This window comes from Oncorhynchus masou, unplaced genomic scaffold (assembly GCF_036934945.1).
Source record: "Oncorhynchus masou masou isolate Uvic2021 unplaced genomic scaffold, UVic_Omas_1.1 unplaced_scaffold_16___fragment_2___debris, whole genome shotgun sequence".
Classification (NCBI taxonomy): domain Eukaryota; kingdom Metazoa; phylum Chordata; class Actinopteri; order Salmoniformes; family Salmonidae; genus Oncorhynchus; species Oncorhynchus masou.
Window position 1 is genome coordinate 103,334 of NW_027016525.1, and position 13,222 is coordinate 116,555.

A 13,222-nucleotide genomic window follows, 5' to 3' on the forward strand; every position below is an offset into this window, starting at 1 on the left:
CCACAATTCAAAGATTGTTTTAAACTAAAATTGATTGCACATATAGTCATTTCGAAATGCATTCAACGCAAGAGTACACAGTGGAAATTATCTAGTGTTTGCGATAATCAGAGCATATTCTTCTTTTCCTTGATAAGGAATATAATAATTTATGTTTAATCAGACGAGGCGTCAAACCCAGTGAGTGTTAAAAGAAGAGGAAATTGAATTTGCTTTATTTACCGGCGGAACCGCAACGGAATAAATTAGCACCAATGATTCTTAGGGGGCATTGGAGGACAAGGAACAACTCTGTCTGTGACTGTCTTCTTGAGAGATGTTACACTCAAACAGAATATTTCACACCGGGAAATGGAGATGATAATGTTTAAGCATTAACAAAACAACACTCTAAGCGTTAACAAAACAACACTCTAAGCGTTAATAAAACCACACCCTAAGCATACTGCTAATGGCAAACAAAAATATATAGTTGTTTTTGCTTAAAGCTACAATACATCATTCCCCACTGATAATTGCCTTGTACGCCTTAGGAGGACTATTTTCTATCTCCCGCCATAATAGACAGAGCAGGGCATGTAGACAGACACAGAGCCAGGCATAATTTAACATAAAAAATGATTTTCCCCACTCTGTCATTAACGTGCCTTCTTGTTGATTAAATTAAAAAGGGCTCTGTAATTACTTCGAATGGCACAGCCTCCTTTTCCTCCACAGAGAACAGCATCACAGATAGCAGATGGATCAAACTAATGGAAGAGAGTGCAACCTGCATCAATCTATCGGAGCCAGTGAGCATCTTGGTGAGATTTCCAATGAGCTGTTGTTCATTGGTGGCGAGCCCACACTCATCACCGTAAGTGAGTGTTTCCAGGAAACATCACAATGCTTATCATAACACACACTGGGAGCCATCAGTGGAATTAACAAGCACTCAGGGAGGACATTCGAGGTGAGGAGAGTAGATTACAATAATACTACTGTGCTAATACAAATCTCTGGTGGAAAAATGTAATAGGAAAACATTCAGGGAGACACAATGACCAGTGTGTTCAGGCAACATGCATGCGCTCAAGAACATACAGTGGGGTCCGAAATGTTTGACACACAGCAATAATGACAGTATAAAAAGATTCTCATAAATTAAGTCGTGAAAAGTTTAATATTTAGCCCAATATACCTAGTACGCAATAATTACATCAAGCTTGTGACTCTACAAACTTGTTAGATTCATTTTTGCAGTTTGTTTCGTGCCTAATAGAAATGAATGGAAAATAATGTATTGTGCAATTTTGGAGTCACATTTATTATAAATAAGAATAGAATAGGCTTCTAAACACTTCTATATTAATGTGGATTCAACCATGATTACAGATAATCCTGAATGAATCGAGAATAATGAGAAATTAGAAAGTTACAGAGGATCAAAGATCATACCCTCAAGGCATGCTAACCTCTCATCATTACCAATAACAGGGGAGGTTAGCATGTAATACAATAACAATATACAGTTCTGAGCATACAACATAGCTCAATATTTGAATGATTTATTTTATACAGTCATTATTGCTCATCAATCATTTTGGACCAGTCTATATGTCTGTGCTGGGGGTAGGTCTAGTGCAGAGGTACTCAACTACTATTTGAGAAGGTCCAGTGACACAAATGTCCTAGGTGGCAAAGGTCCGGATGGATATCGTTCTTTATCAGCGCTGTGGTACAGCCGCAGTAACAAACATAGTTGTCTACGACTTAGGAAACATGTTGTTATATAAAATGTACATTAAATACAGAAAATGAGACGAAGAATTTCAATGAATTACAACTTATTTTGAATGCAAACATGTGCAACATTGCAGAAGAGCAAAAGTGGTTGCATAATTGTCTATGCATAAAGTGCACTGTGAACTTGAATTATAATAAAATAAAGTACATGTTTTCTGGAGAAGAAAGGAGAGTTTAACAAAAATAATAATCTGAATGCACAGAATGTCTCTGTGGGCCATGCAATATTCATGTAGAAGTCACTCTGGGCTTGCATCAATGAGAGAAATTACACTTTCTGTCTCCTGCCAATGCTTTGAACTTAGGCACTAATGGTGTGAGAACAACTCTTGAGACACTAGTGCTGTTGTTCATTGGTGATGTATAGTGCCAGGTTCTTGAGAACAGGGACATCAGCTGCAGGCACCATCTTTCCCCAGAAAGTAACAGGGTCACAGTCACCAGTCTGCTCCTTCAAAGACACATTTTCTTGCAGCTCAATCAACTCCATTTGCAGTGAGGCAAGATCTACAAATCTGAAGATCTGTTTTGATTTTTCTGACAACTTTGTCACATTTGTGACCAAGAAGGGGTTCTGAATGAGCAGTAGCAGTTCCCTCCCAACAATGAAGTCATCAAAGCGAGCCTTGAAGTTATCCATCAGCTTCTGGATGAAATCAACATGGGTAGGGAACATCTTTGTCTCCCTGCATTTGCACCAGAAGATCAGGGAAGTGGACAAGTTCTCCCTGGAGATCATTCTTGAAAAGCTCCAATTTCTTCTGGAAAGCCCGGACTGCTGTTATCATATCACACACTGTGTTGTGCCATCCCTGCAGCTTAACATTCAGTTGATTAAGGTGTGATGTAATGTCTGTCAAAAATGCAACTGTTCCCATCTTCGCCTTATCTTACAAAAACTCCAAAATCTGAGTTGCCTTGTCACTCTTTTGCTCTGATAACAAAGCTTTGATTTCCTCCCGAATGGCCCAAAAGCATCCAAAACACTGCCTTTGCTGAGTCATCTGACATTGTTGTTCAGTTGTAAGTCAGCAAAACTGGCATTGGCCTCTGTCAGAATGCCTCGTAGCAAGCAGTATTGTAGGGATGACGTTGCTCTCAAAAAGATCAGTTTCATCATCGTTGTCATGACCTCAGAATACTATTTCCCCAGACTGGCACACAGGACAGATTGAAGGATGATGCAGTGATATGAAGTCAGGTCAGGGTGGTCCTCTTTCAAATTCATTTGATCTTTTCTCTGAGCTCATCTTTTGTTTACCTTCAAGCAAGGTGTCAGCAACTTCACACATGCATTAATTTACTATCTGAGCGTCTGAAAATTGTGTTTTGTGTTTTCCCAAAACCCAAGCTATCCTCAGTGAACACTCCATTGCATGTTGTTGGACTGTCTGGGAATTGACAAGGACTTTGGCGGATCTCTAATTGGGATTTTAGTTGGTTAATCTTGTTTGTTCTCACCTCCGCATCCAGGGGATACTTCTGATCGAAATGACTATGCCTGGTGTCATAATGGCGCTTAATATTGCTACTTTTCAGGTGGGCGTTGCATCGACAGAGAGAGCGAGAAAGAGAGGTTGCTGAGTTAAAGAGGCCACTGCGCCTGGGTTGATTTTTTAAAGCTGTTAAAAAAAAATATGCTATGACTTTTATAAAACAAAATGTGATGTTGTCCGGTCCGGATTGACTCTTCTCTGAGTCAGTTGGTTCCGCCAGTTGGTTTTGGCTGGTCTCGTGGTAGTGCTACTGCTTGCAGACTACACATTGCCCCTGGAGGCATGGGTTCAACCCCTGACAGTGCCATTTTGCATTCTATGTCCCTCTCCTCATCTCAATCACTTTTTCACTGTATCTATCAATAAAAATACCCTGAATAAATAAATAAATAAATAGCATATCCTATGTCACAGCAGTGCTCCAGGTGAGGGTCTGGATGTCTAGGGTGGAGGCCTCACCTTGACGTTGGGGGTGTAGAGGTTCCTCAGAGAGGCCAGGGCTGCTGAGAGACCATCAGCGCTGCAGCTGATCCAGAGGGCCTGCAGCACGCTGGAAGACACACCCGTCTTCTTACTCAGACCCTGAGGACAGAGACAGAGACACTAAAACCATGCACACACACCAGGTCAATAAACCAATGATACCTACTGTAGATTCACTCCCAGAGCCTTCTCTCACACCCAGAGGGCTTATCCTCTGATGATACTGTCCATATGTACATGTATCTTGATTCATTAATAAACATACGCACTCTAAAATTCACAAAAGGAATGTAATCCGAGTAAGGGTGGGATATACACTATAGGCTTCAAGGGCCATTTGCATCAATAGTCTCAGAGTAGGAGTGGTGATCTAGGATCAGGTCCCACTCTGTCCATGTCATCTTATTCACTGTGATATAAAAGGCAAAACTGATCATAAATCAGCACTGCCACTGAGACGATTTGTGAATTCTGGCCCAGAAGTAGCTAGTCTCAAGGCCGGACTACCTTGAGGCCCTGGGGCATTATATTGTGTATATATATATATATATATATTTATATATATATATATATATTTTAATGAAATCAGCTAACTTACTGCTTTTAACACATTTTGCAAAGGTGCAGAGAGAAAAATGTGCAGTTTTATAATGCTTTTCTACACATTTTGTCTAAGAAAAACTGTTGCCGTTTCAAAGTAAATTTCCAGCAATTCTATACTCTTTGCCATTGAGGTAGATATTTGTTGTTGTTGCTGTTTAATAGCTCAAATATAGCTTTAAAGGGTCCCCGGGGGATGTGCCCTGCATGCCTGTTCGGTAATCTGGTCCTGGCTAGTCTCTTGTACCTTGAAGATGTGTGCTTTAAGGATATGGTGGCCCAGCTCCATGGTCTGCTGCCGGTTCAGTTTCCCCTCTTGTCGCGACAGCATGAAGGCCATGAGTGCGTGTCCACTCCTGTAGAGGAAACACCAAGACATTTCCCATCAACAACTAAAAGTGTGCAAAGTGTTCGAAAAACAATGTCTAGGGCTTACAGGTGCCATAGTTATGCCATGGTAGGATGTTCTTACAATGTATCGATGTGAGTGACACATTGTTCATCATCCACTTTCATACTTGGCTGATTGGGGAGTGACGGCTGCTGTTTTTTCATTCCAACTAAAGCTACTTTAATTTTCCTAGGCAGTCAAGAGAAAGAATTGAGATTTGTAATTTTCTTATCTTGAGAGATTGGAGAGTGTGTTGTAATCATGGTGCATTATTCTATCCATTACTTCACGTCAGCCTCTCTGTTGGCAGGTCTGATTAAACACTGTTAAACGCCAGTGTCTAGACCCTGTCTATGCCATGCCTGGCATGGCGCGGCCCGCGAGGAGATGAGGACAAGCGGTGTAGACTAGAGAATGCAGCCCTTGTGTTAAATGTAACCACCTTCGTCTTCTCACTGAAGCTCTGCTCTCTGGTGTTAATTACCAGAGAACTTCATTAAAAGACCACGCATGACTGACGTTTCAGTTTGAACTTTTTCCGTTAAGGTGTGCTTTCTCTTTTGAATGGGGAAATAACAAGCATTTCTTCTAGCTCTGTGTGTCAGTCCTCATGCCAGGTCTTCACTTGCTTTTGTTTTGACAGATTGTGTTGGAGGGGTCTGAGAGGGGGTGTATAGAGGTCAGTGACTGCAGCTTGGAAGAGGTATGCAGAGGTGAGTCAGAACAGAGAGAAAGTAAGGGCAATCATGATGCGTCCCAAATGGCACCTTATTCCCTATATAGTGCACTACTTTGACCCCTATATATGGGAATAGGGTGCCATTTGGGACTTGTCCCTAGTATGATTAGTGTGCACTATGGTAGTCACTAATGAGGGTATGAAGAATCCGAGTCTAATCACAGTCTAAAAAAATCACAGTCTAAAGACACATTAGCCCATTCCACAGGGCAGCAAAACCGCAGGAAACAATGACTTTTTTTGCAGATTGAGAATCCTTGCCAAAATTCATCTAAGATGAAGTGGAACACACAGTAAATTCCTTGATAATATTTAAGATGGGATGCATACACAATATGCAGTAACCACACAAGTTTGTACTTGTCCCCCTCCTGATTGGCATTAGCCCATGTCTTCGATCACCAATCTTTGCTACCAAATCATGTGTTTGTTTTCAAAGATTTCTCTTTAAATCTACAATAACACTTCATACTGTGTTGATGCTTTAGGGACCACATAAGTTCTTGTTAGTGATGCACCGATATGACATTTTTGCACGATACCAATATCCAATATTTTCCTTTCCACCATTTTTTTTTTTTTACAATTTTAGCAGCTTTTTAAGCATTCTATTACAGTGAAACTATATATAGCTAGGTGTCATCATCTAAAATAACCGTAATTTATAAGGCGGTTCATATTTGATTAATGGTGGGTGGAACCATTAATCGTGAAGCTAGCCACAATAAGGATTAGGCACAATAGTGGACTTCCAAATAAAAGTATGTCATTGACAGTGACGCAAATGAATAAAAATAGTAGAATTATGCCATAATTGAATAAATCATACCAAACGAGGTAGGAATGTTATAAAATAACCAAAATACATTAATTTGTTATTTTGACAAAAATGTGTTGAAATAACACTTTAGAATTGCATTGGGGGCATACTTATTTCAATAGGTAAACAACAAGTGGCTACCTAGCCAATACTCACAAGGATTCCTAAATCATTGCTAAGAAGAGTGAAAATGACTGCAGTTTCAACTGGTCACTGTTTTCAGATTGGTTGTATTGGTGCTATATTGGTTGTATTGGTGCTAGTAGCTAGTAGCTAGCTAGGTAACAAGCTAAAGCTAGCTAGCGACCCCAGAAGTTGCGGTCGAACAAATAATGCTTTATTACCAACGCGGTATTGTAAACACATCGTTCGTGGCCGGTGTTCGCTTGTTTGCAGACTTTTGTACAGCTTTGACAGTGCTTCTGATAGTAGTGGCGGCGCTTGGCTTGCACGTGCAAATTCAGAACAAATAACATTCTATAATAGAACGGTTGTATTTGACGTGTCAATTAAAATCTTATTTAATGCGTCAAATAGTGTTATTTGACGTGTATCTTTCTGGACACGCAAAGACCCAAACGGTGTTCCATAGTATGTCCTGAAGCTAATAGCAGTGACGCTATTACTATGTAACTCCGGTAGGGCAACATCTGAACAATAGCGCACTTGGTAACGTTAGTGTGTACCGATGCTCAACCAGTCGCGAAAGCCAACATCACCCACGACAGAGAAAGGTTGATTGTCAAGGACAATGAATTCCATTATCTTGGCGTTAAAGGATTTCGCCTTTGAGTTGTCTCGCTAAAATGTTCTTACTCTTCAAATGAATGATCCACACAGCAGACATTGTGGGCTAGGTTAGGAATGCTGTGTTGCAGGTGTAGCGCAAAATATTACGTGGCGTCATTACGTCATGTACCTACATTATATAGGTATGTACGTCAGCTTTGACATCAGTTTTTCACATCAGCGTTGAACTAGACATTGGGTCGATACCGATGTTGGCATTTTTAGCTAATATCGTCCGATTCCGATATGTTCACCGATATATCCTGATTCCCTAGTTCTTGTTCTTATAAATGATAGCAACAAGATAGGAGTACACTCTTGACAGTAGTAATGCTAACTACTGTATAGTATACATTTGCTACTAAGCCTACAGTTTGCCAACTCAAGAGTATTTTTCTTGAGTCCATGTCTAAGTGCAAATTCAGTTCCAACCCAAATGAGTGTTGAATTTCAAATGTCAACATCAGTTGCCAGTAGTGTCTGAACTCCATATAGATGGTTCTTCTATTACACTGAATAGTGTTTATGGAAACATCCTTGCCAGTAAACAACCTCCCTCATCAGACTTGAGCTAAATCAATTTCCCCACGCAGAGCACTGAAGGAGCCCTACATTTCATCAGTCGACCCCATGTAAGATAATGTGTCAGGGACGGGACCCAGGATGTATGCTGACAACCCCGGTGTTTCTGCCAAACAACATGAGCAGTGTCCCAAATGGTACCCTATTCCCTATTTAGTCCACCATTTCTGACAAGGGCCCATAGGGCTCTGGTCGATAGTAGTGCACTATATAGGTAATAGAGTGCCATTTGGGATGCAGACATCCACTACGCTACTTCTCCTGGCTGCCCATCCATCCCCTCACACAGCAAAGCACATCTTAGCAGCAATAGGAAGAAATATGACTTGTCAGCTTCTGTTTCAGAGTTGAGCTATAAATTCCATAACTTGTTCGCAGCGAAGCACCGTCTTCTCCCTCCTCGCAGATTACATAAGTATCCTGCCCCATGTGTATCGATCAATGGTGGTATACAAACTAGGGAGCAATAACATGTCTGTGATTGAGTGAAAAGGAGTGGATTGATGTAACTTAAAAGGGAACGCGGCGACGCTGTCTTGAATGTACGATTTCCTCTTCAAGTGAAGAAACAGACATCAGAGGTCTCCCAGGCAGAGATGAATCACGCACAACTTCTTATTGATGGTAATTTCCCCCTCTTTACTGCACAAACAACCATTCAATACTGTCTTGTGCTTGTTTTCTCCTTAAACAAAATGGTCTCCCTCGATATTTACATTTTTAAAAGCGTCTGAAGATCAGAATATGCAGCTCTAAACAAGGCACTGTAATTATTTCTCCTCCTTCTGAGTGCTAGAAGAAATGCCAAAGTGAGCCATCTCTCCTAGGCAACCACACATTTCACTCATGGTTAGAGAGGCTCATGCAGCGCGACACATCTCCTTCGCATAAAGTTGATCAGGCTGATGATTGTGGCCTTAGGAATGTTGTCCCAGTCCTCTTCAATGGCTGTGCAAAGTTTCTGGATATTGGCAGGAACTGGAACATGCTGTCGCACATGTCGCTCCAGAGCATCCCAAACATGCTCAAAGGGTGACATTTCTGGTGAGTATGCAGGCCATGGAAGAACTGGGACATTTTCAGCTTCCAGGAATTATGTACAGATCCCTTGCGACATGGGGTCATGTATTATCATGCTGAATCAAGAGATGATGGCGGCGCATGAATGGCACGACAACGGGACTCAGGATCTCGTCACGGTATCTCTTCGAATTTAAATTGCCGTTGATAAAAATGCAATTGTGTTTGCTGTCCATAGCTTATGCCTGCTCATATCATAACCCCACTGCCAGTATGGGGCACTCTGTTCACAACTTTGACATCAGCCAACCGCTCGCCCACATAGCACTTCTCCAACGTGCCAGTGGTCATCAAAGTTGAGCATTTACCCACTGAAGTCGGTTATGACGCCAAACTGCAGTCAGGTCAATGCCCTGGTGAGGACGACAAGCACGCAGATGAGCTTCCCTGAGACCGTTTCTGACAGTTTGTGCAGAAATTCTTCAGTTGTGCAAACCCAGTTTCATCAGCTGTCCGGGTGGCTGGTCTCAGACAATCCCGCAGGTGAAGAAGCCGGATGTGGAGGTCCTGGGCTGGCATGGTTACACGTTGTCTGCGGTTGTGAAGCCGGTTGGACATACTGCCAAATTCTCTGAAACGACGTTGGAGGCAGCTTAGGGTAGAGAAATTAACATTATCTGGCAACAGCTCTGGTGGACATTCCTGTAGTCAGCATGACAATTGTACACTCCCACAAAACTCGAGACAACTGTGGCATTATGTTGTGTGACAAAACTGCACATTTTAGAATGGCCTTTTATTGTCCCCAGCACAAGGTACACCTGTGTAATAATCAGCTTCTTGTTATGCCACACCTGTCAGGTCGATGGATTATCTTGGCAAAGGAGAAATGTGTGCATTTGAGAGAAATACGCTTTTTGTGCCTATGGAAATGTCATGGGATCTTTTATTTCAGCTCATAAAACATGGGACCAACACTTTAGATGTTGCGTTTCAAATAAACTAAAAAAAAAACTTCAATGGAGACTTCCTTGCAGAGATCAGGAGAGAGCTGGTGTGCTGCACTCTGCTTGTTTCAGCAGAATGTGGGGGAGGGGTGGGAGAGGAGCAGGGAACAGTGTGTGTGACAGTCTATGTGTGTGGCAGGAGGGAGAGAAAGTAGGCAAACCAACTCGCACTAGTTAGACAAACGTGTTGCTGCCATAGGTTATCTATCATTCATGGTAGTGCCTATCTTGACTGCATCAAATCTTTGCAAAGAAGCTAGCTAGCGACAGTAGCGAGCAAAGTTAGCCAGCTCGCTACGGTAGGAAGGCTAATTGAGGCTATTTTGCAGTGCTCCCTAACTCACTGATTGGGCTTGAGTTCGTCTAACTCTCTAATTGGGCTTAAGTTCACCTAACTAAATCAAATCAAATTTTATTTGTCACATACACATGGTTAGCAGATGTTAATGCGAGTGTAGCGAAATGCTTGTGCTTCTAGTTCCGACAATGCAGTAATAACCAACAAGTAATCTAACTAACAATTCCTAATCTACTGTCTTATACACAGTGTAAGGGGATAAAGAATATGTACATAAGGATATATGAATGAGTGATGGTACAGAGCAGCATAGGCAAGATACAGTAGATGGTATCGAGTACAGTATATACATATGAGATGAGTATGTAAACAAAGTGGCATAGTTAATTTAAAGTGGCTAGTGATACATGTATTACATAAGGATGCAGTCGATGATATAGAGTACAGTATATACGTATGCATATGAGATGAATAATGTAGGGTAAGTAACATTATATAAGGTAGCATTGTTTAAAGTGGCTAGTGATATATTTACATCATTTCCCATCAATTCCCATTATTAAAGTGGCTGGAGTTGAGTCAGTGTCAGTGTGTTGGCAGCAGCCACTCAATGTTAGTGGTGGCTGTTTAACAGTCTGATGGCCTTGAGATAGAAGCTGTTTTTCAGTCTAACCAGGGTAGATTTGAGTTAGCCTAGCTCACCTGGGGTCACAGAGGAAGTTGGTGCTCTCTCCATCTGCCCTCCACACCAACCACTCTCTGAAGGATGGGTGGCAGAACATGCGCGTCTTGTCCCGCCGCTTGATGAGGAAACAGGACAACGTCTCCATGTGCTGCTGGAAGTCCTCCCAGGGCAGCTCGCTGCGCACGGTACCCGCATTGATGGCCTGGAACAGCTGCTCGTCCATCATCGGGTGGAGAGACGCCAGCGCTACATTCAGGATGGGCAGCGAGCGCTCGAACGCCGACTGAGTCATGAACTTCATGTTGCATTGCAGCAGGTAGAGCTCGGCCAGCGACACGGGCACTACCTTGTAACTAGCGCTCTTGATCACCAGGTGGCCCCTCTCGAACAGGTCCAGGGTCAGTTTGAGGTACAGATAGGAGCCCTGGCTGCGAGCGATCAGGTGGCTGCTCACCTTGCCCACAATGATGGGGTCGGCCTTGCCATTGAGGGAGATGTTGTTCATGATGTCTTTGCTGCCGTTGATGCGGTATTGGATGTAGGCATTGAGGTCCGTGTTGATTTCCTTGTTCTCTGGGAAATCGTCCAGGGAGATTTTGGAGAAGGGGAAGAGGCTGGTGACTTCCTATGGAAGACACAAGGATATTGTCATTAGATTTGCTACCGCACTTTAATATTATATTGTTACATTATATCGTTATTATATTATAAATATATGTTCTCCAGTACCATCACCCACACAAAAAAAGATGTCTATGTAAATGAGAGTGGGTAAAACAATAAATCAACTATATAATTTACAATTAAGTGTATGCCCAGAATTCCAAATTCCTATTCCAAAACGGTTTCCACACCACAGAAACCACCGCAAAATGAGAGAGCTTAATGGACAATCTTCCACTCTCCATGAAGGCTATATCATGTGTGGTTCCTCCAGCTTTTCTTATTAGCCCAAGGTCAGTAAGCACAGGGGGCTAGCTGGAATTGACACTGAGTACTAAGCTATCGGCCTGCCGCAGTCACTCGCCGATGTGTTTGCAAACAAAGACTTTGGGAGCTGGGAGGTGATAGAGTTGGAGAGAGCAGGAGATGGGGCCATTGGGGAGACTTTTAGTTGGCACGCTGTGGACACAACCCACACTTCAATCTCACTCCTCAGGGTGGGAGAAATCAATCCACCTTAATCCTGCTGCAATCCCCCTGCCTTTCTGGAGAGGATAGAGAAGTAATGCAAGCCCAGAGATAACACCTTCTTCTCAGAAAGAGAGTGAGAGGGGGAGAAGAGATAGCAATAGAGGGAGAGGCAGACACAGCGAAAGTGAGCGAGAGAAAAGAGAAAAAAACATACGGAATAATACAGACTGGCCATGGTTTCTGCGCAACACCTCACCTAAGAACATCTCACACTTATTAGTCTGTAGTGTTAGCCATTGTGAGCGACCTTGCCCCGAGATCTTGTTTACACTTTGGATGTGTGAGCATGAGGTAACACTCACACATTCATCTGGCTCTAGTCTCCACTTATCCTACCTACTTCATGAGAGAACTTATCAAAGGGCCTCCCTAGGTTTGCAACATTTCAGTAACTTCCCAGGTTTTAAAAAAAATATACAGGTTTCTTTTTTGGAATGATGGATCAACATATTTTGACATGACATGTAGCCTAATCCCAACCCAACCCAGAAAGATCCATGAACATGAGAAATCCTCTCTCTGGTCCAGGGATCCTAACACTCAATTTAGAACATACTTGATACCATGTAAAAAAAAAAATATGATTAGTGTGATTTCCCCCAGTTGTTTTTTTTTTCTTCAGATTTTCGCTCTAGAAATCTTTTTTTTTAAACGACTAATTCTTAAACCACATCAGGGGACCCTTGTTGAGGTCTGAGAAAAAATAGAGAAATTTAGTTTTTTTTTGTTTACACCAGCCAGACAGTTGTGTTTGACTAGAGGTGCTCTTGTTGTGCACTTGTGATGGAGTTTTCAAAACAAATGGCCACTGGATTGATGCAAATAATCATGATTCTGCCAGGTAGGCATAGGCTACTTTGTAGTTAGCTTCAATTGCCTTTTCATCTACCCGAAAACGGTTAGGCTATCATTAGCATCGCTACTGGCTACACAAAGTGGTAGACATATTGGTACTACGTGCACCGCACACAGCAGGGCTTGACAATCAGGTAGACTTGCCAGCAAATGAAAGCTACTGGCCCGAATGAAAAAAATACGGTCCCAGGTCAAGATCTGCCAGGAAAGTGAATGATGCGTGCATCATTTCAATAGCAGGGGATTTTATCTTTCATTTGCAGTTTGAGCAAGTAGCCTATACAGGGTTCATATAGACATTGGCAAGTAAAATTCAATTACTTTTCAAGCACTTAATTGTAATTTTCAAGGACCTACATTTTATACTTAATTGTTGTCCCCCCAAAATGTATGCAAAAAGGATGCATTACCACTTTAAAAATTAATTTTAGGCCTACCCAATGGCATTTGCATTGACCTTTACATTTTTTGACATTCT

At 42.0% G+C, this 13,222-nt stretch overlaps 1 protein-coding gene across 1 annotated transcript in view; it reads right to left on the bottom strand.

Annotated features, from left to right (window-relative positions):
* Positions 1–13,222, bottom strand: part of LOC135538662 (protein TANC1-like) — a 293,087-nt gene that overhangs the window by 37,402 nt on the left and 242,463 nt on the right. Inside the window, 3 exon segments of the mRNA XM_064964546.1 lie at positions 3,741–3,863; positions 4,612–4,720; positions 10,713–11,320. Of these exon segments, the coding sequence (XP_064820618.1) occupies positions 3,741–3,863; positions 4,612–4,720; positions 10,713–11,320 (840 nt within the window).